The 26,546-nt window shown below is 43.0% G+C and overlaps 2 protein-coding genes across 2 annotated transcripts in view; one reads left to right on the top strand and one right to left on the bottom strand.

The window, feature by feature from the left end:
• The window catches only part of UBAP2L (ubiquitin associated protein 2 like), a 340,775-nt gene that overhangs the window by 196,509 nt on the left and 117,720 nt on the right, over positions 1-26,546 (bottom strand). The gene's annotated exons all lie outside the window — the stretch shown is intronic.
• Positions 1-26,546, top strand: part of NUP210L (nucleoporin 210 like) — a 160,761-nt gene that overhangs the window by 68,949 nt on the left and 65,266 nt on the right. Inside the window, exons 17-23 of the mRNA XM_050752318.1 lie at positions 10,160-10,352; positions 20,036-20,124; positions 20,651-20,755; positions 21,055-21,156; positions 23,035-23,163; positions 23,883-24,010; positions 25,122-25,254. Coding sequence (XP_050608275.1) covers positions 10,160-10,352; positions 20,036-20,124; positions 20,651-20,755; positions 21,055-21,156; positions 23,035-23,163; positions 23,883-24,010; positions 25,122-25,254 — 879 coding nt within the window. The remainder of the gene's footprint in view (positions 1-10,159; positions 10,353-20,035; positions 20,125-20,650; positions 20,756-21,054; positions 21,157-23,034; positions 23,164-23,882; positions 24,011-25,121; positions 25,255-26,546) is intronic.

The raw sequence follows: 26,546 nt of genomic DNA, 5'->3' as shown, positions 1-26,546 counted from the left end.
CTTGAGCCCAGGAGTTGGAGACCAGCTGGGCAACATGGCAAAACCTATCTCTACCAAAAATACAAAACTTAGCCAGTCTCATAATCTGGTCTCAAAATAAATAAATAAATAGACAAAATTTTTAAAAAAATAAATAAATAAAGCAGGGTCTCAACCAGCCTGGGCAATATAATGAGACCTTGTCTCTACAAAAAATTTAAGGCTGGGTGTGGTGGCTCATGCCTATAATCCCAGCACTTTGGGAGGCTGACGCGGGGGGATCACTTGAGGTCAGAAGTTCGAGACCAGCCTGGCCAACGTGGTGAAACCTAAAAATACAAAAACTAGGTGTGGTGGCACATGCCTGTGAGTCCAGCTACTCAGGGGCCGAGGTATGAGAATCGCTTGAACCCAGGAGACGGAGGTTGCAGTGAACCGAGATCACACCACTGCACTGCAGTTTGGGCAACAAAGCAAGACACTGTCTCAAAAAAAAAAAAAAAAAAAAAAAAATTAAAAATTAGCCAAGCATGGTAACGTGCTCCTGTAGTCTCAGCTACTGGGTAGGCTAAAGTGGGGAGATTGCTTGAGCCTGAGAAGTGGAAGCTCCAGTAAGCCAAGACTGTGCCACTGTACTCCAGCCTGGGTGACAGGGTGAGACCCTGTCTCAAAAAAAAAAAAAAAAAAGGAAAGAAAAACAACAGCATTTACCACCCTGTTGAGTCTACCACCATCTCTAAATTGCACTGGTTAACTTTTACCCTTAGTAACTGAACACAGCACAGCTGCAGTTTCATACCATGGATAACAAGGTAGCCACCCAGGAATTAAAGGTTCCTCATCCCCCATCCTTTCATCCTTTCTCGTCCCAAACCACATGTTTCTGTGCCACAGTGCCATTCTATCAAATCCCACCTCATTCACACCAATTGTTCGCAAAAAACTCTCAAACTGTGTTTTTCCTCTGCTCTCACACCACCACAATCATTAACACAGAAGATTTCTGTTTCATGAAAAATATGAGAGAGGGAAGAAGAAAAAAGAAGACTCCTGTAACCAAATGTATGCGTTTTCCCCCACGTATCAAGCAGCAGACACCAGCTGGGTGTCCTCCAATTCAATTCTGTCACTATCTACCTGGAGCTACTGTCAAATTTCACAGGTTGAGGGCTCAGTCCCCAAGGCTGCCCCCACCTAAGACACAAGTTGCAAATGCAGGCCTCCAGAACTTCTGACCAACTGGCCTCAAGTTGGGGTTCCCCTGACCTCCTCTTTGGGTTCAATTAATTTGCTGAAGTTGAGAGGTGAAGCTGGCTGGGCTTTTGGGCCGGGTGGGGACTTGGAGAACTTTTCTGTCTAGCTAAAGGATTGTAAACACACCAATCAGGGCTTTGTGTCTAGCTAAAGGTTTGTAAACGCACCAATCAGTGCTCTGTGTCTAAAGGTTTGTAAACGCACCAATCAGCACGTTGTAAAAACGGACCAATCAGCACTCTGTAAAATGGGCTAATTGGCAGGACATGGGAGGGGCCAAATAAGGGAATAAAAGCTGGCCCCGGAGCCAGCGGCACCACACACTCAGGTCCCTTTCCAGGCTGTGTAATCTTTGTTCTTTTGCTCTTCACAATAAATCTTGCTGCTGCTCACTCTTTGGGTCTGCACTACCTTTATGAGCTGTAACACTCACCACAAAGGTCTGCAGCTTCATTCCTGAAGCCAGGGAGACCACGAACCCACCGGGAGGAATGAACAACTCCAGACGCGCCACCTTTAAAAGCTTTAGGACAAAGGTCTGCAGCTTCACTCCTGAAGTCAGCGAGACCACGAACCCATCAGAAGGAAGAAATTCCAGACACATCTGGTCACCTGAAGGAACAAACTCCAGACACACCATCTTTAAGAACTGTAACACTCACTGCAAGGGTCTGCGGCTTCATTCTTGAAGTCAGCGAGACCAAGAACCCACCGGAAGGAACCAATTACGGACACAAAGTGACTCATAGAACTCAGGGAAATATTTACTTATGTTTACCAGTTTATATATAAAGGATATTGTAAAGGACACAGATGAAGAGATACATAGGGTGAGGTATAGGAATGGGGTGTTGAGCTTCCATGCCCTCCCTCGGCATGCCATCCTCTGGGAATCTCCACCTGTTCAACTATCTACAAGCTCTCTCCAAATATTATTGAATTGTCTGTTTCTTCCTCAATTCTGTCAGGTTTTGCTTCATGTATTTTGAGGCTCTGTTATTAGGTACATATGCATTTACAATCGTTATATCTTTTTAATAGAGTGACCCTTGGCAATACCACGATGCAATTCTGACACCAATATGCAGTTAGCTCAGACTCCACAGTTTTCAGGGCGCAGTTCCCAACAAGACTGCCCTCACTTTGGATGATAGCTGCAAACTGAGGGACTCACAGGCCACGCACACTTCTGACCAAGTTTGGTAGTTTGTTAGAATGACTCACAGTTTCATTATAAAGGATACAAATCCTTTTGTATCCTTTGAGAAAGATCTTCAGAGAGTCCCAGACACGGAGCTTCCATGCCCTCTCCATGGAGTTAGGATGTGGTGAAAACATATCAGGTGGAAGACATCAATGTGTTTACCAAACAGGAAATTCCACTGAGATTTGGTGTCCAATGTTTTGTTTTGTTTTTTGTTTTTTGAGACAGGGTGTCACTCTGTTGCCCGGGCTGAGTGCAATGGCATGATTATGGCTCACTGCAGCCTCACTTCCTGGGCTCAAGTGATCCTCCCACCTCAGCTTCTCGAGGAGCTGGGACCACAGGTGCGTGCTATTACACTCAGCTAATTTTAAATGCCTGGGCGCCACTCCAGGCAGGGTCCCCACCCAAGGGGTCCCTCTGTCTTAGGACTGTAGTTACTGTGGCTTGTAGAATGGGGCAGTCAAGGGGCTGAGATCAGGAGTTTGAGACCAGCCTGGCAAACATGGCGAAACCCCATCTCTACTAAAAATACAAAAAGGAGCCAGGCATGGTGGTGCATGCCTGTAATCTCAATTACTTGGGAGGCTGAGGCAGGAGAATCGTTTGAACCTGGGAGGCGGAGGTTGCAGTGAGCCAAGATTGTGCCATTGCACTCCAGCCTCGGTGACAGAGCAAGACTCCATCTCAAAAAAGAAAGAAAGAAAAAGGAGAAAGAAGTGGCTGGGCACAGTGGCTCATACCTGTAATCCCAGCACTTTGGGAGGCTGAGGCAGGCGGGTCACTTGAGGTCAGGAATTTGAGACCAGCCTGACCAATATGGTGAAACCCTGTCTCTACTAAAAATACCAAAAAATGTCCCAAGCATGGTGGCGTGCACCTGTAGTCTCAACTGCTTGAGAGGAGAGTCTGAGGAAAATCACTTGAACCCAGGAGGCAGAGGTTGCAGTAAGCAGAGATGGCACCACTGCACTGCTGCCTAGGTGACAGAGCGAGACCATCTCAAAAATAAATAATAAATAACAGCAACCAAAAAAATCTTTAGTAGAGATGGGGTTTCATTATGCTGCCCAGGCTGGTCTCGAACTCCTGAGCTCAGGCAATCCACCTGCCTCAGCCCCCCAAAGTGCTAGGGTTACAAGTGTGAGCCACCACACCTGGCCCTTTTTCTTGCATTTTGAGTGTGTCATCTCACTGCCTTCTGGTCCTCATGGTTTCTAATGGAAGATCAGCTATTGATCCCATGGAAGATCCCTTAATGAGGGGTGAATCCCTTCCCTTTCTGTTTTTATGATTCTATCTTTGACTCTGGACATATGGATTATGATGTGTTTAGATGTAAATCTTTTTGAATTTATTCTACTTGATGTTGTTTGAGCTTCTTGAATGTTTAGATTAATGTTTTTCATCAATTTGGTAAGTTTTGGCCATTATTTCTTCAAATATTCTTTCTTCCTCTATTCTTCTATCTCCTCTCCTTCTAGCAGTCCCTTTTTGCATATACTGATATACGTGATGGTGTTCCACCGGTCTCTGATGTTTGTTCTTTTTTTTTCATTCTTTTTTCTTTTTATTCATCAGACTGGATAATCTCAGTTGACCTATCTTCAAGTTCTCCAATTCTTTCTTCAGCCTGTTCAAATCTGCTGTTGAATTCCTCTAGTTAATTTTTTGTTTCAATTATTGTACTTTTCAACTTCAGAATTTCTTTTTGGTTCTTTTTTGTTATGACTTCTATCTCTTTATTGGTATTCTTTATGTAATGTGATACCACTTTTGTATTTTCCTTTAGTTATTCAAACATGAACGCCTTTAGTTCTTTGGACAGTAAAGTTAATTAGAAGTCTTTGGCTGGGCGCAGTGGCTCACGCCTGTAATCCCAGCACTTTTGGAAGCTGAGGTCAGTGGATCATGAGGTCAGGAGTTTAAGACTATCCTGGCCAATCTGATGAAACCCCGTCTCTACTAAGAATACAAAAATTAGCCAGGCATGGTGGCGCATGCCTGTAGTCCCAGCTACTTGGGAGGCTGAGACAGGAGAATCACTTGAACCCGGGAGATGGAGGTTGCAGTGAGCCAAGATCGTGCCACTGCACTCCAGCCTGGTGACAGAGTGAGACTCTGTCTCAAAAAATAAAAAAGAAGTCTTTGTCTGGCCCAGGCATGGTGGCTCATACCTGTAATTCCAGCACTTTGGGAGGCCGGGGTGGACAGATCCTTTGAGTTCGGGAGTTCAAGACCAGCCTGAGTGACATGGCAAAACCCTGTCTCTACAAAAATACAAAAATTAGCCATGCATGGTGGTGCATGCCTGTAGTCCCAGCTACTTGGGAGGCTGAGGTGGGAGGATTGCTTGAGTCCAGGAGGCACAGGATGCGGTGAGCTACGATTGCATCACTGCACTCCAGCCTGGGCAATGAAGTGAGACTCCATCTCAAAAAAGAAAAAAAAAGAAAAGAAAAGAAAAAAGAAGTATTTGTCTTGTAAGCTCAATGTCTGGGCATTCTCAAGGACAGTTTCTATGGAAACTGCTTTTATTCTCATGTATGGTCATACTTATTTCTTTACATTTCTAATCTTTTGTTAAAAACTCAACATTTAGTATAATGTAATGTAGCAACTCTGAAATAAGCTTCTTCCCCTCCCCTGCTTTTGTGGTTGCTTGTGTTTTTTTGTTTTTGCTGAGAACATTTATTTAGTGACTTTTCTGAACTAGTTCTGTAACATCTGTACTCTTTGACCTGTGTAGCTACTAAAAGTCTCTGCTTAATTAGCTTCATGGACAGCTAATTATTGTAAATATTTATTTGTGTTCCTGGTATTTTTATTGAGATTATGTTAAATTTATTTATTAACTTGGAATAAGTGGGATATTTATGATGTTGAGTCATTGAGTCATCTTGTCAAAGAATGTGTATATGTGTGTGTGTATATATGTATGTGTATGTCTCACATATATGAGAGAGTTTACAGACATGTTTTAAAATTGCTGTACAACTTATGATACTTTTTTTAAACAAATTTTATTTACAAGCTCTGTTCACTGAAAGGGCCTACACCCCAACAGTGATGTACAAACATCTTGGTTTCTAAACACTAGTCCCCATTTAAAGGAATCAGAGCATTTTGGAGAACTAGTTGATTCCAGCTCAGTAGGGAAAGTGCACAATGATTCTGAAACAACTTGTGTTAGAAAGCAAAGAAGCACTCAAAGAGTAATGGTGACTTCTCAAAAAGAAGCTGACTTGAAGGGACCCCTGCTGTCCAAATTGTAGATAATTTGAGCATCCAAAAAATAATGGTAGAGGGTTGAAAAATTACCTGTTGAGTACAATGTTTACTACAGTAAAAGCCCAGACTTCACCACTATGTCATACATGCATGTAAGAAATCTGCATTTGTACCCCTTAAATATCTTTTAAAAAATAATGACAGAAATATCAACTTAAAATTAATGATCCCAGCCGGGTGCGGTGGCTCACTCCTGTAATCCTAGCACTTTGGGAAGCCGAAGGGGTGGATCACAAGGTCAGGAGTTCGAAACCAGCCTGGCCAACATAGTGAAACTCCGCCTCTACTAAAAATACTCAAAAAATTAGCCAGGCGTAGTGGTGGGCGCCTGTAGTCCCAGCTACTCGGGAGGCTGAGGCAGGAGAATCACTTGAACTGGGGAGGCGGAGGTTGCATTGGGCCGAGATCATGCCACTGCATTCCAGCCTGGGTGACAGAGTGAGATCTCCGTCTCAAAAAAAAAACAAACAAAAAAAACCAAAAACATGATCCCATAGTGATGCTCAAGATTATAAGAGGAAAATGAAGGAAGAAAGAGAGACAGAAGGAGGGAGAAAGAGAAGAGAAATGAATTGAGGAAGGAAGGAAGAGAAGGAGGATGGAAGAGAAAAAAGGATGCTCTTTTCCAGGAAAATACCAGCTTATATAAAATGAATCATAGAATTAGAAATTTATGATTTTGTAATCCTCCTTGTAATAATTGGTCCCGGCAAAGATCATCAATGGATATTAAGACTAGTAGGTGAAAGCTTGTTGGGAAATGGGATAGTCTCAAGATTTCAAATTATCACTCACACAGGGGAAACCATACCTTTATACTGGAGAGACCTCCAGTGGCAATCACCACCTTCAGCAGATCATCAAATTTGGCATCACTAATAGTGGTGCAACCTGATATTATCTGCAAGTAAATTTTTAACAGACTCTCCAAAAAAAAAAAAAAAAAAAAAAATACTAAGGGGACCCAATTTGTAACATGTACCAAATTCTATGGTGTGAATATTCCCGTCATGGCCAATTTCAGATTACCAATATGATATCACTATTCAGAGTTGTAAAGAGATGCTAACAATCAGCTTACCTATGAGCCTGCTCTAGTATAACATTGAATTTATTTATTTATTTATTCATTCATTGAGACAGAGTCTCACTCTGTCACCCAGGCTGGAGTGCAGTGGTGCATTCTCGGCTAACTGCAACCTCCACATCCCAGGTTCAAGCGATTCTCGTGCCTCGGCCTCCTGAGTAGCTGGGATTACAGGCACACACCATGCCTGTAATTAACCATGCCTGGCTAATTTTTGTATTTTTAGTAGAGACAGGGTTTCGCCATGTTAGCCAGGCTGGTCTCGAACTCCTGACCTCAAGTGATCCGCCCGCCTTGGCATCCCAAAGTGCTGGGATTACAGATGTGAACCACCATGCCTGGTCCTTATTTATTTATTTGAGATGGTCTCACTCTGTCACCTAGGGTAGAGGGCAGTGGTGCAATCATAGCTCACTGTAACCTTGAACTTGGGCTCAAGCGATCCTTCCACCTCAGTTTCTTGAGTAGCTGCAACTACAGGTGCACACCATCATACGTGACTAATCTTTTTTATTTTTTGTAGAGATACGGGTTTCACACTTTGGGAGGCCGAGGTGGGAGGATTGCTTGAGCCCAGGAGTTCAAGACCGGCCCTGGCAACACAGTGAGACCCCATCTCCACAAAAAATAAAAAAATTCTTGCAGCAGTAAGGTGATACCACATTGTGGTTTTGATTTGCATTTCCCTGATCATTAGTGATGCTGAGCATTTTTTCATGTTTGTTGTCCATTTCTATATCTTCTTTTGAGAATTGTCTCTTCATGTCCTCAGCCCACTTTTTGATGAGATTGGTTTTTTCTTGCTAATTTGTTGAAGTTCATTGTAGATTCTGGATATTAGTCCTTTGTCAGATGTATAGATCGTGAAGATTTTCTCCCCCTCTGTGGGTTGTCTGTTTACTCTGCTGACTGTTCCTTTTGCTGTGCAAAAGCTCTTTAGTTTAAGTTCCAGCCATTTATCTTTGTTTTAATTGCATTTGCTTTTGGGTTCTTGGTCATGAAATCCTTACCTCAGCCAGTATCTAGAAGGGTTTTTCCAATGTTGTCTTCTAGAATTTTTATAGTTTCAAGTCTTAGATTTAAGTCCTTGATCCATCTTGCATTGATTTTTGTATAAGGTGAGGGATGAGGACCCAGTTTCATTCTCCTACATGTGGCTTGCCAATTTATCCCAGTACCATTTGTTAAATAGGGTGTCATTTCCCCACTTTATGCTTTTATTTGCAAGAATGGCCATAATTGCTGGGCGCAGTGGCTCACGCTTGTAATCCCAGCACTTTGGGAGGCCGAGGCGGACAGATCACAAGGTCAGGAGATCAAGACCATGCTGGCTAACACGGTGAAACCCCGTCTCTACTAAAAATACAAAAAATCAGCCAGGCATGGCGGCAGGCGCATGTAGTCCCAGCTACTCAGGAGGCGGAAGCAGAAGAATGGCCTGAACCCAGCAGGCAGAGCTTGCAGTGAGACAAGATCTCACCACCGCACTCCAGCCTGGGCAGCAGAGCCAGACTCCATCTCAAAAAAAAAAAAAATGGCCATAATTTAAAAAATCAAAAAATAATAGACGTTGGTGTAGATACGGTGAACACAGAACACTCCTCCGCTGCTGGTAAGAATGTAAACTAGTATGACCACTATGGAAAACAGTGTGGAGATTCCTTAAAGAACTAAAAGTAAAACTACCATTTGATCCAGCAATCCCACTACTGGGTATCTACCCAGAGGAAAAGAAGTCATTATACGAAAAAGATACTTGCACACACATGTTTATAGCAGCACAATTTGCAGTTGCAAAGATGTGGAACCAACTGAGATGCCCATCAATCAACAAGTGGATAAAGAAATTGTGATACACACACACGCACACATGCATGATGGAATACTACTCAGCCATAAAAAAGAATGAATTAGGGCCGGGTGTAGTGGCTCACGCCTGTAATCCCAGCACTTTGGGCGGCCGAGGCAGGCAGATCACGAGGTCAGGAGATCAAGACCATCCTGGCTAACACAGTGAAATCCCGTCTCCACTAAAAATACAAAAAAATTAGTGGCACGCACCTGTAATCCCAGCTACTCGGGAGACTGAGGCAGGAGAATTGCTTGAACCCAGGAGGCAGAGGTTGCAGTGAGCCAAGACTGTGCCACTGCACTCCAGCCTGGGCAACAGAGCAAGACTCCATCTCAAAAAAAAAAAAAAAGGAAGGAATTGATGGCATTTGCAGCAACCTGGATGGGATTGGAGACTATTATTCTAAGTGAACTAGCTCAGGAATGGAAAACCAAACATTGTATGCTCTTACTCATAAGTGGGAGCTAAACTATGAGGATGCAAAGGTAAAAGAATGGCACAATAGACTTTGGGACTCGGGGGAAAGGTGGAGAGGGGTAAGAAATAAAAGACTACAAGTCGGGTCCACTGTATACTTCTTGGGTGATGGGTGCACCAGAATCTCACAAATCATCACTAAAGAACTTACTCTTGTAACCAAATACCACCTGTTCCCCAAAAACCTATGGAAATAAAAAAAATTTAAAAATAAATTGAAATTAAAATTAATAAAATTTAAAAAATTATCCAGGTGTGGTGGCATACACCCGTAGTCCTAGCTACTCAGGCGACTGAATTGGGAGGATGACTTGAGCCTGGGAGGCTGAGGCTGTAATGAGCCGTGGTCACACTGCTGTGCTTCAGCCCATGCAACAGAGAGAGACCCTGTCTCAAAAAAACAAAACAAAAACTGGCCTGGACTTTACAAAAAATTCAATACCATGAAACACAATAACAAAAAAGGGCAAATGTGCCTTTTCTAGATTAAAATATACTAAAGAGGTAAACAAATACAATGCATACATACACCTTAATTAACTTCTAGATCTAAACTAAAAAACATTTAAAAACATTTTGGGGCGATGTTTTGGGAAATGAAAATATTGACTATACATTTGCTGATATTGAGTTAGTGTTAATATTATTATGTGTGATACCTGTTTCTTACATAGCAGAATGTTCTCGTATTCTTAGGATACATGCTGAAATACTTAGGGGTGAAGTGCAATGATGCCTACATCAACAAAACAAAATAACATCCATATTTGGAAGGTGAGGAAGGAGAGGGAGAGAGAGAAAAGGCAAATGTAACTAAATGTTAAGAACTGGTGAATCCAGGTGAAGTGTGTGTATATAGGTAATTATTATATTGTTCTTTCAATAGCAAAAGTTTGCAAATTGTTAAGGTAAAAATATTGAGAGAAAACTCAATCCCTAGCTTTAGAGATATCTTACCAGCTCTTAGGCTATTGATTTTTAAATTTTTGTTTTATTACTTTTTATTTTAATGCAGATTCCTGTGTCAAGACTGAGGGACACAGTCCTGGAACTAGCAGTGTTTGATCAACATAGGAGAAAGTTTGATAATTTCAGTTCACTAATGCTAGAATGGAAATCCTCCAATGAAACACTAGCCCATTTCGAAGATTATAAATCAGTGGAAATGGTAGCAAAAGATGATGGCAGTGGGCAGACCCGGTTACATGGTATTGTGAAAATATACAAGTCTTTTCATATACCTGAGTGTTTCTTTTTTTTTTTTTTTTTTTTTTTTGACTTTAAGTTCTAGGGTACATGTGCACAATGTGCAGGTTTGTTACATATGTATACATGTGCCACATTGGTTTGCTGCACCCATTAACTCCTCATTTACCTTAGGTATTTCTCCTAATGCTATCACTCCCCCATCCCCTCACTCCATGACAGGCCCTGGTGTGTGATGTTCCCCGCCCTGTGTCCAAGTGTTCTCATTGTTCAGTTCCCACCTAGGAGTGAGAACATGCGGTGTTTGGTTTTCTGTCCTTGTGATAGCTTGCTCAGAATGATGGTTTCCAGCTTCATCCATGTCCCTACAAAGGACACGAACTCATCCTTTTCATGGCTGCATAATATTCCATGGAGTATATGTGCCACATTTTCTTTTTTTTTTTTTTTTTTTTTTTTTTTTTAGACGGAGCCTTGCTCAGTCGCCCAGGCTGGAGTGCAGTGGCACGCTCTCGGCTCACTGCAAGCTCCACTTCCAGGGTTCATGCCATTCTCCTGCCTCAGCCTCCCGAGTAGCTGGGATTACAGGTGCCTGCCACTGCACCTGGCTAATTTTTTTTTTTTTTTTTTTTTTTTTTTTTTAGTAGACATGGGGTTTCACCATGTTAGCCAGGTCTCGATCTCCGGACCTCGTGATCCACCTGCCTCGGCCTCCCAAAGTGCTGGGATTACAGGTGTGAGCCACCGCGTCCAGCCCAGTTTCAGCTTTCTGCATATGGCTAGCCAATTTTCCCAGCACCATTTATTAAATAGGGAATTCTTTCCCCATTTCTTGTTTTTGTCAGGTTTGTCAAAGATCAGATGGTTGTAAATGTGTGGTGTTATTTCTGAGGCCTCTGTTCTGTTCCATTGGTCTATATCTCCATTTTGGTACAAGTACCAAACAACAGAGATATATCTCTGTTTTGGTTACTGTAGGCTTGTAGTATAGTTTGAAGTCAGGTAGCGCGATGCCTCCAGCTTTGTTCTTTTGGCTTAGAATTGTCTTGGCCATGTGGGCTCTTTTTTGGTTCTATATGAACTTTTCCAATTCTGTGAAGAAAGTCATTGGTGGCTTGATGGGCGTGGCATTGAATCTATAAATTATCTTGAGCAGTATGGCCATTTTCACGATATTGATTCTTCCTATCCATGAGCATGAAATATTCTTCCGTTTGTTTGTATCCTCTTTTACTTCATTGAGCAGTAGTTTGTAGTTCTCCTTGAAGAGGTCCTTCACATCCCTTGTAAGTTGTATTCCTAGATATTTTATTGTCTTTGTAGCAGTTGTGAATGGGAGTTCACTCATGATTTGGCTCTCTGCTTATCTGTTATTGGTGTATAAGAATGCTTGTGATTTTTGCACATTGATTTTGTATGCTGAGACTTTGCTGAAGTTATTTGTCAGCTTAAGGAGATTTTGGGCTGAGACGATGGGGTTTTCTAAATACATGATCATGTCATCTGCAAACAGGGACAATTTGCCTTCCTCTTTTCCTAATTGAACCCCCTTTATTTCTTTCTCCTGCCTGATTGCCCTGGCCAGAACTTCCAACACTATGTTGAATAGGAGTGGTGAGAGAGGGCATCCCTGTCTTGTGCCAGTTTTCAAAGGGAATGCTTCCAGTTTTTGCCCATTCAGTATGATATTGGCTGTGGTTTTGTCATAAATAACTCTTACTATTTTGAGATACGTTCCATCAATACCTAGTTTATTGAGAGCTTTTAGCATGAAGGTTTGTTGAATTTTGTCGAAGGCCTTTTCTGCATCTATTGAGATAATCATGTGGTTTTTGTCTTTGGTTCTGTTTATATGATGGATTACGTTTATTGATTTGCGTATGTTGAATCAGCCTTGCATCCCAGGGATGAAGCCAACTTGATGTTGGTGGATAAGCTTTTTGATGTGCTGCTGGATTCAGTTTGCGAGGATTTTACTGAGGGTTTTTCCATCGGTGTTCATCAGGGATATTGGTCTAAAATTCTCTTTTTGGTGTGTGTCTCTGCCAGGCTTTGGTATCAGGATGATGCTGGCCTCATAAAATGAGTTAGAAAGGATTCCCTCTTTTTCTATTGATTGGAAAATTTTGGAAGGAATGGTACCAGCTCCTCTTTGTACCTCTGGTAGAATTCAGCTGTGAATTCGTCTGGTCCTGAACTTTTTTTGGTTGGTAGGCTATTAATTATTGCCTCAATTTCAGAGCCTGTTATTGGTCTATTCAGGAATTCAGCTTCTTCCTGGTTTAGTCTTGGGACAGTGTATGTGTCCTGGAATTTATCCATTTCTTCTAGATTTTCTAGTTTATTTGCATAGAGGTGTTTATAGTATTCTCTGATGATAGTTTGTATTTCTGTGGGATCAGTGGTCATATCCCCTTTATCATTTTTTACTGCATCTATTTGATTCTTCTGTCTTTTATTCTTTATTAGTCTTGCTAGTGGTCTATCAATTTTGTTGATCTTTTAAAAAAACCAGCTCCTGGATTCATTGATTTTTTTGAAGGGTTTTTTTGTGTCTCTGTCTTCTTCAGTTCTGCTCTGATCTTAGTTATTTCTTGCCTTCTGCTATCTTTTGAGTTGTTTGCTCTTGCTTCTCTAGTTCGTTCGTTCGTTCCTTCCTTCCTTCCTTTCTTTCCTTCCTTCCTTCCTTTTCTTTTCTTTTCTTTCCCCCTCCCCTCCCCTCCCCTCCCCTCTCCTCTCCTCCTTTCCAGAGTCTCTCTCTGTTGCCGAGGCTGGAGTGCAGTGGTGCAATCTGGGCTCACTGCAAGCTCCGCCTCCCGGGTTCATGCCATTCTCCTGCCTCAGCCTCCCGAGTAGCTGGAACTACAGGTGCCCGCCACCACGCCTGGCTAATTTTTTGTATTTTTAGTAGAGACAGGATTTCACCATGTTAGACAGGATGGTCTTGATCTCCTGACCTTGTGATCTGCCCTCCTTGGCCTCCCAAAGTGCTGGGATTACAGGTGTGAGCCACCGTGCCCGGCCTCTAGTTCTTTCAATTGTGATGTTAGAGTGTCGATTTTAGATCTTTCCTGATTTCTCTTGTGGGCATTTAGTGCTACAAATTTACATCTACACACTGCTTTAAATGTGTCCCAGAGATTCTGGTACGTTGTGCTTTGTTCTCACTGGTTTCAGAGAACATCTTTCTTTCTGCCTTCATTTCTGTCATGCGCGTCCGTGTGAAGAGACCACCAAACAGGCTTTGTGTGAGCAATAAAGTTTTGGGTTTTTTTGTTTTTTTTTTGAGACGGAGTCTTGCTCTGTCGCCCAGGCTAGAGTGCAGTGGCCACATCTCAGCTCACTGCAAGCTCCGCCTCCCGGGTTTACGGCATTCTCCTGCCTCAGCCTCCCGAGTAGCTGGGACTACAGGCGCCCGCCACCTCGCCTGGCTAGTTTTTTGTATTTTTTAGTGGAGACGGGGTTTCACCATGTTAGCCAGGATGGTCTCGATCTCCTGACCTCGTGATCCGCCCGTCTCGGCCTCCCAAAGTGCTGGGATTACAGGCTTGAGCCACCACGCCTGGCCGGCAATAAAACTTTTTAATCACCTGGGTGCAGGCGGGCTGTGTCTGAAAAGAGAGTCAGCAAAGGGAGATAAGGGTGGGGCCGTTTTATAGGATTTGGGTAGGTAAAGGAAAATTACAGTCAAAGGGGGGTTGTTTTCTGGCAGGCAGGAGTGGGATGCGATGGCTTGGTTTGGGCTCAGAGACCTGACAATTTCGTTGTTTATCCAGTAGTCATTCAGGAGCAGGTTGTTCAGTTTCCATGTAGTTGTGCGATTTTGAGTGAGTTTCTTCTTTCCTTTTTTTTTTTTTTTTTTTTTTTTTTTTTTTGAGATACAGTCTCACTGTGTTGCCCGGGCTGGAGTGCAATGGTACTATCTCGGCTTACTGTAACCTATGCCTCCAGGATTCAAGCAATTCTTGTGCCTCAGCCTCCCGAGTAGCTGGGACTACAGGCACGTGCCACCATGTTCAGCTAATTTTTTGTATTTTAGTAGAGACCGGTTTCACCATGTTGCCCAGGATGGTCTCGGGCTCGTGAGCTCAGGCAATCCACCTGCCTCGGCCTCCCAAAGTGCTAGGATTACAGGCATAAGCCGCCACACCCAGCCCTAAGTCTTTTCTTATGGGCAAGAATTTTATTTTAGATTTTATTATGTATCACCTTTTATCTTTGACTCTTGTACTTTTTTTTTTTTTTTTTTTTGAGACGGAGTCTCGCTCTGTCGCCCAGGCTGGAGTGCAGTGGCCGGATCTCAGCTCACTGCAAGCTCTGCCTCCCGGGTTTACGCCATTCTCCTGCCTCAGGCTCCCGAGTAGCTGGGACTACAGGCGCCTGCCACCTCTCCCGGCTAGTGTTTTGTATTTTTTAGTAGAGACGGGGTTTCACTGTGTTAGCCAGGATGGTCTCGATCTCCTGACCTCGTGATCCGCCCATCTCGGCCTCCCAAAGTGCTGGGATTACAGGCTTGAGCCACCGCGCCCGGCCGACTCTTGTACTTTTTAGAAAACATGAAGGTAGTTTTCCTTGTTTGCAAAGCTAGGGCTGAGGGGCCAACATTTCTTACAAAAACATAAACTTAAATTAATTTTAAAATATATTTCTTTTTCTTTAGAGACAGAATATTATTCTGTCTCCCAGGCTGGAGAGCAGTGGAGCAGATCGTAGCTTACTATAACCTCACACTCTTGGACTGAAGTGATCCTCCTGCCTCAGCCGCCCTAGTAGCTAGGACTGTAGGTGCATGCCACCAGGACCAACTGATTTTTTAATTTTTTGTAGAGACAGGTTCTCACTATGTTGCCCAAGTTGGTCTCAAACTCCTGGCCTGAAGTGATCCTCCTACCTCAGCCTCTCAAAGTGCTAGAATTACAGGCATGAGCCATTGTACCTGATTTTATTTTATTTTATTTTATTTATTTTATTTTATTTTATTTTATTTTATTTTATTTTATTTTATTTTATTTATTGAGATGGAATCTCAGTCTGTCTCCCAGGCTGGAGTGCAGTGGCGTGATCTCGGCTCATTGCAACCTCCACCTCCCGGGTTCAAGTGATTCTCCTGCCTCAGCCTCCTGAGTAGCTGGGCTTACAGGCCTGTACCACCTCGCCTGGCTAATTTTTTTGTATTTTTAGTAGAGACAGGGTTTCACCATGTTGGCCAGGCTGGTCTCGAACTCTTGAACTCAAGTGATCTGTCTGCCTCGATCTCCCAAAGTGCTGGGATTATAGGCATGAGCCACTGCGCCCAGTGCCTGACTCAATTTTAAAATGTATTGACTGCCTGTTATTTTCCTAACATTATTTATTTGTTAGCAAATATTTATTGAATGGCTACATTTAAGGTCCTCTGCTAGGCACTGGAGATGTAATGATGAATGAGACAGACATGGCTTCTGCCCTCATATACTTACAGTCTAAGGCATACGATAGCTCAAGAAGCCAGACTTTAAACATTACAACTGTGTTAAGTGCAAATATAGAAAGACTTGAGAGCTTTAGGGGGACCTAACCTCATCTTGAACAGGGAAGGCTACCCTGAGAAAGTGACATTTATGCTGAGACCTGAAGTGGTGACAGGAAGAGGAAACAGCAAGAATGAGCTTAAGAAGGCTAGTGAGGCCTGGCGCAGTGACTCACGCCTGTAATCTCAGCACTCTGGGAGGCCGAGACGGGTGGATCACGAGGTCAGGAGATGGAGACCATCCTGGCTAACACAGTGAAACCCCGTCTGTACTAAAAATACAAAAAATTATCCGGGCGTGGTGGCGGGCGCCTGTAGTCCCAGCTGCTCGGGAGGCTGAGGCAGGAGAACGGCGTGAACCTGGGAGGCGGAGCTTGCAGTGAGCCAAGATCGGGCCACTGCCCTCCAGCCTGGGCGACAGAGCGAGACTCCGTCTAAAAAAAAAAAAAAGAAGGCGAGTGAGACTAAGTCAGAGAGGCACGAGGCATAGATGAGGTTCTAAAAGAGCAACAAGCCCTCACGCCCAAGTGCTTATTAAGCTTCTGCTTGTGTCACATTTGCTGATGTCCCATTCACTAATGGAAGTCACCTGACAAAAACCAGAGTCAAGGTGGGTGGGACTACATAAAGGCATGGATACCAGCAGGCATGATTCACTGTGGACCATTAATATAACTGTTTAGGCCAGGTGCAGTGGCTCATGCCTGTAATCCCAGCACTTTGGGAAACTGAGGCAAGAGAATCAAGCCCAAGAGTGCAAGACCAACCTGGGCAATGTAGTGAGAACCCCCCACCTCTATTTAAAAATAATAAAATATTATTTAATATATATTTTATGCATACAAAATATGTAGACATGTTATGCCGAGACCTGCTCGGTCGGGGAGACCCTAACCCAGTGGCACTAGAGGAATTGAAGACACAAACACAGAAACGTAGAGGTGTGAGGAATCAGGGGTCTCACAGCCTTCAGAGCTGAGAACCCCGAACAGAGATTTACCCACATATTTATTAACAGCAAACCAGTCTTTAGCATTGTATAGATATTAAATTAACTAAAAGTATCCCTTAAGGGAAACGAAGAGATGGGCCGAATTAATTGCAGCAGGAACATGCTCTTAAGACACAAATCGCTCATGCTTTTGTTTGTGGCTTGAGAATGCCTTTAAGCAGTTTTCCACACTGGGCGGGCCAGGTGTTCCTCGCCCTTGTTCCCGTAAACCCACAACCTTCCAGTTTGGGCATTACAGCCATTATGGACATGTTACATTGCTGCAGAGATTTTATTTATGGCCAGTCTTGGGGCCAGTTTATGGCCAGACTTTGGGGCGCTTGCTCCCAACAATTTTATATATAATATGTACATACCAGAAATCTAAAAGTTAGCCTTTGTACCATTTTCTTCTACACCAGAAGATAATTCTTCACAATACAAGTCTGAATATCTCTTTTCATCCTTTTTTGGTTGCTATTTACGGAGCTCTCATGACATGCCAGGCACTGCACTAAGTACTTTACACATTTTTTCACATAATCTTCTAACCACCGTGAGAGATTGGTATTATCGTTCCCATTTTGTGAATTTATTGATTTATCAAACATTTATTTAGTTCTTACTATAACCAGCTCAGTTTTAGGACCTAAGATTACAAAGGTAAACAGATGAAGCAATAAACTCTCTGACATCAAAGCCCGTAGTCCTGACCACTGACTATACTGTCACCATATTGTCTTCAGAGACTCCCCATTCTTTCTGGGTAAAATTTGTATGTTGTAGCTTAACAGACTGACCCTGTTTACTTCTTTGGTTTCACCTCTTATTAGTATCCACACATATCCTATATTTTTCTCACACTCAACAACTTTAGATCCCTATGACAAGGCTTGTCATTCTACTTTCCTTTGCATATATTGCTTATGTTCTATTTTCTTAAAACATGTTTTTCTCGCATCTTCACTGGGTTGAAATCTTCCTCTAGGGAACCTGGGAGTTTTCTGTCCCTCTATATTCCCAATCTAAAATAAATATTCCTTCTTTGTGCTCTTGTATACTCTATGTGCTCTGTACATACTTCTGTAATAGCACTTATCACACTATATTACAGTGATTGGTTTACTACTCAGTCACCCCTCACTAAATTATGGGTTTCTTTGAAGGCAAGCGTTGTGTTTTCTTCTTTTTTTTTTTTTTTTTTTTTTTTTTTTTTGAGGCGGAGTCTCGCTCTGTCGCCCAGGCTGGAGTGCAGTGGCCGGATCTCAGCTCACTGCAAGCTCCACCTCCCGGGTTCACGCCATTCTCCTGCCTCAGACTCCCGAGTAGCTGGGACTATAGGCGCCCGCCACCTCGCCCGCCTAGTTTTTTGTATTTTTTAGTAGAGACGGGGTTTCACCGTGTTAGCCAGGATGGTCTCGATCTCCTGACCTCGTGATCCGCCCGTCTCGGCCTCCCAAAGTGCTGGGATTACAGGCTTGAGCCACCGCGCCCGGCCGTGTTTTCTTCTTAATTTCTGTATTCTAATTACCTAACATAGCACCTGGCATGTCGTAGGCCCTCAATAAATATTTGTTGAATGAATGTGGCATCAGGAGAAACTGCCTCACAGATTTAGGCATGATTATATATTGAGGACAAAATTAAAACTGGCCTAAGTGAAGTGGCAGATTCATGTTTGTTAAATTAAAAAAAGAAAAAAAGGCCAGGTGCAATAGCTCACACCTGTAATTCCCAGCACTTTAGGAGGCTGAGGCAGGAGGATCACTTGAGCTCAGGAGTTCAAGACGAGCCTGGTTAACATAGCAAGACCCCGTCTCTACAAAACATTAGCCAGGCATGTTGACATGCACCTGTGGTCCCAGCTACTTGGGAGGCTGAGGTGGAAGGACTGCTTGAGCTGGGTAGGTAGAGGTTGCAGTAAACTGTGATTGCACCACTGCACTTCAGCCTGGGTGACAGAGTTAGACCCCGTCACATACACACACACAAAAAAAAAAAAGGAAAAAGAAAAGAGAGAGGAAAGAAAAGAAAGAGAAAGAAAATGAATGATTACAGCAGAGTCAGAATATGGAAGCCTTCAAATACAAGTTTAAGGAGTTTGGATTGATCTAATTAAGAATAGCCATTTAAAAACTTTGTTGGCCGGGCCCGGTGGCTCAAGCCTGTAATCCCAGCACTTTGGGAGGCCGAGACGGGCAGATCACGAGGTCAGGAGATCGAGACCATCCAGGCTAACACGGTGAAACCCCTTCTCTACTAAAAAATACAAAAAACTAGCCGGGCGAGGTGGCGGGCGCCTGTAGTCCCAGCTACTCGGGAGGCTGAGGCAGGAGAATGGTGTAAACCCGGGAGGCGGAGCTTGCAGTGAGCTGAGATCAGGTCACTGCACTCCAGCCTGGGCGACAGAGCGAGACTCTGTCTCAAAAACAACAACAACAAAAAAAAAACATAAAAACTTTGTTGAGTGACTTACATGACATATAAATGTAGAGAACAGTTTAGGAGAATGAAAGATGAAAGATCTCAAAGGACTATCCCTTTCTCACTTCCATTTGTAAACTGGACAAAACATTACACCTGTCAGCCTATTTTTGGACTCATAGACCATCAAAGCTAGAAAGAATTTTAGATTTTGCCTGGCTCAGTCCCTCATTTAATAAAGGAACTAAGAGATAAAGTGTTTGCTCAGGGTCATATGGGTATATATTGGCATGGTCAGCACAAAAACCCAGTTTTCAGGCCAGGCGCGGTGGCTCATGTCCGTAACCCCAGCACTTTAGGAGGCCGAGGCGGGCAGATCACGAGGTCAGGAATTCGAGAGCAGCCTAGCCAACATAGTGAAACCCCATCTCTACTAAAAATACAAAAATTAGACCGGCATGGTGGTGCGCAGTCCCAGCTACTTGGGAGGCTGAGACAGGAGAATCGCTGGAATCCGGGCGGTTGTGGTGAACCGAGATCACGCCACTGCACTTCAGCCTGGGCAACACAGCGACACTCCATCTAAAAAAATAAAAATAAAAAACAAAACAGTTTTTTCTTGTGTATTTCCCCATTGAGAGTTTTTCTTCCTCTGCAATAAAGCACCATTTGGAAAAACTGTGGCAGAATGTGGTTTTCTAGAAACACTTGTATTCTATATGTTATTGTTTCTCACAGGGTATTTTTCTGCATGTTTTCAGGTCATCAGATCCTTAAAGTACGTCAGATAAAAGGAACTGTACTTATTGGAGTCAATTTTGTGGGCTATTCAGAGAAGAAAAGCCCAAAAGTGAGTGGAGATTATAATATAAGAAATATAAGTTAAATAATTGGAATATAAAGCTCTTCTTTAAAAGTTATACAACTTACATAAAGCTGAGACCATATACCTCTGTAATTCTGTTATTTTTGGCACTTGAGAGAGTCCTGGAAACTTCTCCCGTAGAGCTGAAGAATTAGACATTGATTATTATTATTATTATTTGAGATGAAGTCTCGCTCTGTCTCCCAGGATGGAGTGCAATGACATCATCTTGGCTCACTGCAACCTCTGCCTCCCAGGTTCAAGCGATTCTCCTGCCTCAACCTCCCAAGTAGCTGGGAGTACAGGCACCCACCACCATGCTTGGCTAATTTTTGTATTTTTAGTGGAGACGGGGTTTCACCATGTTAGCCAGGCTGGTCTCAAACTCCGGACCTCAGATGATCTGCCTGCCTCACCCTCCCAAAGTGTTGGGATTACAAGTGTGAGCCACTGTGCCCAGCCAAGAATTAGACATTTATATTCACTTTTGTGGTTCTTATTATATCTCTAGGAAATTTCCAACTTGCCCAGATCTGTAGATGTGGAACTGCTCCTGGTAGATGATGTAACTGTAGTGCCTGAGAATGCCACCATCTATAACCACCCTGATGTGAAGGTAGAAGCTGTATGAGTCTGGTTAAATGGAATCGTATTGGAGGGAAAGTTATTAAAATTGATAGCATAACAATTAAAAAGCTCACTTATGTGTTGAAAATAATTGATACATATATATGAAACACATAGATAATAGTTGCACCGTCCTTAAAAATTGTACCTTAATAATTGTATTTTGTCTTTTGTCCATTCACTGTAATCTTTTTATCCATATTCTTTCTTAGGTAGGTAGAAATTATTTCCTTTGAGCTATTTATAAACTGAAGTGAACAGAATATTGTTTGTCTGATTTTTCCATAGGAAATATTTAGCCTTGTGGAAGGATCTGGTTATTTTTTAGTCAACAGCAGTGAGCAGCATGTTGTCACCATCACTTACACGGAAGCAGAAAGCTCTGTTGAGGTGAGCTCTAGAGACAGTCCCAGATTGATGGTCTCAGGCCAACGCTCATTCTTAAGAGATTGATTGGAAAAATTCCATTTTGTGTCTAAAACTTGTTACACAAGTAACATTTTCCTTTCTTTCTTTCTTTAACCTATATAGATTCTTCAACCAAAAGGGAGTGCTTTTTTTTGTTTCTGGTTGAACTGACACAGTATAAGAGATCTCTAGTTAAAAGAAGTTTTTTTCTTTTCCATTAAAAGAAGTTTCATTTTTTAAGTTTCAAAGCACACATCTGTGTAGATACTTAAAATATTTAAATATACTATTGACTTTATTTGTTTATTTTTTTTTAGATAGAGTCTCGCTCTGTTGCCCAGGCTGGAGTACAGTGGTGCAGTCTTGGCTCCCTGCAACCTCCACCTCCCAGGTTCAAGCAGTTCTCCTGCCTCAGCCTCCTGAGTAGCTGGGATTACAGGAGCCCACCACCATGTCTGGCTAATTTTTGTATTTTTAGTAGAGATAGGGTTTTACCATGTTGGCCAGACTGGTCTTGAACTCTTGACCTCAAGTGATCTGCCCAAAGTGCTAGGATTATAGCCGTGAGCCACTGCGCCAGGCCACTATTGACTTTACAACATGAATATATGATGTTTTCAGCCAGGACATGACAACTCAAAACATTAACCTAACTCCATAGTCAGTATGCCAAAGGATTTGTTTTTAGTTGATTTATAGTAATAAAAATAATACCATATACTAATATATGTATATAGTTCCTTTCTACAAGCTTCAAGTAATTTAACTTACCCTAGTCATAATATATGTTTTAAAAAGGGAAGACTGAGGTACAAATGATGTGAAAAAAACATGCTATTGTGCAGGAACTGTAGCACAAAGAAAGAAAAAGCAGTGTTAGTTGGCCCAATGCTTTCTCCCCCTACTAGTGATTGTGGCATAAATGGATGCGATTTTTCTTCATGACATCCTTTCCTTGTTCATAATTGAGAAGCTGAATACATATGTTGGATTCTGCTTGAATTCAATCAACATAAATTCTGCTCTTTACTATTTGTTTTTTGTTTCGTTTTGTTTGGCAGAGATAGGGTCTCACTCTGTTGCTCAGGCTGGAGTGTATGGCGTGATCATAGCTCACTGTAGCCTTGAGCTCCTAGATTCAAGTGATCCTCCCACCTCAGCCTGCTGAGTAGCTGGGATTATAAGTGTATGCCACCATGCCCAACTAATTATTTTTGAGACAGGGTCTCACTGTTTCCCAGGCTGGAGTGCAGTGGCACAATCTCAACTCACTGCATCCTCATCCTCCCAGCTTCAAGTGATCCTCTCTCAGCCTCCTGAGTAACTGGGACTCCAGGCACAAACCACCGTGCCCAGCTAATTTTTGTTTTGTTTTGTTTTGGGTAAAGACAGGATTTCACCATGTCGCCCAGGCTTGTCTCAAACTCCAGGGCTCAAGCAATCCTCTCACCTCAGCCTCCCAAAGTGCTGGGATTACAGGCATGTGCCACCACGCCCAGCCTTGCTAATTTTTTTTAAAAAGTTTTTATAGAGACCAGGATTTTGCTTTGTTCCCCAGGCTGGTCTTGAACTCCTGGGCTCAAGCGATCCTCCTGCCTCAGCCTCCCAAAGTGCTGGGATTGTAGGGGTGAGCCACAGTGCCCAATCTATATTTGTTAAAGTACATATTTTGCCATGATTGGAAACATCACATTAAGGGTACATATTATGCTATGCCTGAATAATGTTACGTGACCTCTGAGAGTCCCCAGTTCAAAGAAAGCAAGATGTTGTCTATTCTGCTTTGGGTAAAAATAGTTGCTTTGATTATGCTTGGAGCTTGTTTGCTTCTTTATCCAGCTACCATCTTCTTACTTCTAGTTAGTTCCATTACATCCTGGATTTCTTACCTTGGAGGTCTATGATCTTTGTTTGGCTTTCTTGGGTCCAGCAACAGCCCATCTCAGGGTGTCAGATATACAAGAGCTGGAGCTTGATCTGATTGATAAGGTGAGACATGTTTGCTTTATCCCAGAAATTAAGCAAGCCTTATTCTCACTCCCCAGCATTCCTTAATATGGTCTCTGCTCAGCTACTGTGTGTGTGTGTGTGTGTGTGTGTGTGTGTGTGTGTGTGTATATACCAGGACTTCTGGTAATGCTAATGGAAATACTTGCCCTTAAAGAACAACATTTCAACATTAAACAGATGAAGATAAATAGACTGTTAAAGAACAATTTAAAGGCCGGGCGCGGTGGCTCAAGCCTGTAATCCCAGCACTTTGGGAGGCCGAGACGGGCGGATCACGAGGTCAGGAGATCGAGACCATCCTGGCTAACACGGTGAAACCCCGTCTCTACTAAAAAAATACAAAAAAAAAACTAGCCGGGCGAGGTAGCGGGCGCCTGTAGTCCCAGCTACTCGGGAGGCTGAGGCAGGAGAATGGCGTGAACCCGGGAGGCGGAGCTTGCAGTGAGCCGAGATTGCGCCACTGCACTCCAGCCTGGGCGACAGAGCGAGACTCCGTCTCAAAAAAATAAAAATAAAAAAATAAAAAATAAAAGAACAATTTAAAACAATACACACAGATTAAGCTTATTTGATTGAAGGCTGACCAGGATCATTTAGCATGAAAGAAAAAAAAAAAAAAGTACACTGCCCTCTAAGAGTTAAACTGCCATTGGTGAATGAGACACCTTTACTAAAATCTTTTTCTTTTTAACTACTAGGTTGAAATAGGCAAAACTGTGTTAGTGACTGTGAGGGTTCTTGGCTCTTCCAAACGCCCATTTCAAAATAAATACTTCAGAAACATGGAACTCAAACTGCAGTTGGCTTCTGCCATTGTCACCCTGACGTAAGTACCATTTCAATACTTCCTTTCCCCTATGCATAATACCATAAGACTCTCCCTCCTAGTAACCTGGTCAGCTTTCCCTTAGATTATTTCAGATTTTCTCCCTTACTTTTTTGTTAGAATACATTTCAGCCTATACTCTCTTCCCATATTCAGCTCTCTACAAAATACCTATTTGAGCCTGGCGTGAGGGTACATGCCTGTAGTCCCAGCTACTCAGGAGGCTAGGGCAGGAGACTCACTTGAGCCCAGGAGTTGGAGGCTATAGCGCACTATAATTGCGCCTGTGAATAGCCACTGCACTCCAGCCTGGGCAACATAGCAAGGCCCACATCTCTTAAAATACACACACACACACACACACACACACACACACACTCTCTCTCTCTCGAGGTCCTCAGATGCCTTGTGTCATTAATATTTCCAATTTCTGAAACTTCTCCTTGGGTGATATCTTTTGGGGGTGCTTCAGGCTAGAGGACCCTTCAAAAATATATTTAGAGTCAGAGGTACTGGTATTCCCCTCTGAGAAAGAAGAAATTCAGGAATTTCAGGCAATTTAGTATTTGCAATTCTACCAGTCTGTTTTTATATTGCCCTTATTCCTCTGGAGCCTTAGAACAAATTTTTGCCTCTCATGAGCCTTCCACCATTCCCTTGAAATTTGTCTTCACTCTGGAAATTTATTTTCTGGCAGTTCCCCCTAACCAGAGTTAAAATGAGCAGAAAATGTTAGGCACCTTGGAAAGATGCACCACTGGCCACTTTCAGAACCTAATCTTGGCCAAGAGTGGTGGCTCATGCTGCAATCCCAGCATGATAGGAGACTGTGGCAGGAGGATTGCTTGAATCCATAATTCAAGACCAGCCTGGGCAACACAGTGAGACCCTGGCTGTACAAAAAATAAGAAAATTAGCCAGGCGTGGTGGTATGTGCCTATAGTCCCAGTTACTCAGGAAGCTGAGGTGGGAAGATACCTTGAGTCTGGGAGGTTGAGGCTGCAGTGAGCCGAGATCATGCCACTGCACTCCAGCCTGGGTGACAGAGTAAGACCCCATCTTGAAACAAAACAAAAATCTTTCTCACCTGAAAATACATGGGTTTTTGCAGGCTAATGGAGGAACAGGACGAATACTCTGAAAATTATATTCTTCGAGCTACCACTATTGGGCAAACCACACTTGTGGCTATCGCTAGGGACAAGATGGGAAGAAAATACACATCAACTCCTCGGCACATTGAAGTAAGGAAATTATCTCACCCAAAATTTGTACTTTTTCTTGCTTAACATCGTTTGTCTTTTTCTGTTAGTTTATACAAGTTAAAAATCATTTGACTGGCTGGGCACAGTGGCTCACACCACCGTGTGAGCAGTTTGGGAGACTGAGGTGGGAACATCACTTAAACCCAAGCGTATGAAACCACCCTGGGCAACATAGTGAGACTCTGTCTCTACCAAAATAAAAATAAAATAAAATAAATTAGCCAGACATGGTGGTGTGCCTGTAGTTCTAGCTACTCAGGAGGCTAAAGTAGGAGGATCACTTGAGCCCTGGAGGTTGAGGCTGCAGTGAGCTGTGATTGTGCCATTGCACTCCAGCCTGAGTGACAGAGAGAGACCCTGTCTCAAAAAAAAAAAAAAAATCATTCGACTGAAAAAAAGGATAGTGTCTAACTCTTGCACAACATGCAGTATTTTTGGTTTTGTTTCTCTGTATAAAACAGTTCTCATAGAAAATTTAGAAAAATATGTGTAGTGGTGCATGCCTGTGGTCGCAGCTACTTGGGAGACTGAAACGGGAATGTCACTTGAGCCCAGGAGGAGTTCCAGGCTGCAGTGTGCCATGATTGTGCCACTGCACTTCAGTCTGGGTGACAGAATGATACCCTGTCTCTTAAAAAAAAAAGAAAATAAAATAAAACTTGGAAAGCACAAATTTTGAAGATGTTAAATGAAAATCACCTGTAATTTCACTTCTTAGAGGCAACCGTTGTTTTTTTTCGTTTGAGAGAGTCTTGCCCTGTCGCCCACGCTGGAGTGCAATAGCGCGATCTCAGCTTAAGGCAACCTCTGCTTCCCGGGTTCAAGCGATTCTCCTGCCTCAGCCTCCTGAGTAGCTGGGATTACAGGAGTGAGATACTGCACCGCCCAGCTGTTCTACTTTTGTTTTTGTTTTTGTTTTTGTTTTTTTGAGACGGAGTCTCTCTCTGTCACCCAGGCTGGAATACAGTGGCGCAGTCTCAGCTCACTGCAAGCTCCGCCTCCCGGGTTCAGGCCATTCTCCTGCCTCAGCCTCCCAAGTGGCTGGGACTACAGGCACCCGCCACCATGTCTGGCTAATTTTTTGTATTTTTAGTAGAGACAGGGTTTCACCGTGTTAGCCAGGATGGTCTCGATCTCCTGACCTCATGATCCACCCAACTCGGCCTCCCAAAGTGCTGGGGTTACAGGCATGAGCCGCCGCGCCCAGCCAGCTGTTCTACTTTTATGTGTTCAAAAAAAAGAAAAAAAGAAAGTTAACTGTAAACATAATT

The sequence above is a fragment of the Macaca thibetana genome, chromosome 1, assembly GCF_024542745.1.
Source record: "Macaca thibetana thibetana isolate TM-01 chromosome 1, ASM2454274v1, whole genome shotgun sequence".
NCBI lineage: Eukaryota > Metazoa > Chordata > Mammalia > Primates > Cercopithecidae > Macaca > Macaca thibetana.
Note: the sequence above shows the minus strand (reverse complement) of the source record. Positions and strands in the feature narration are given on the sequence as shown.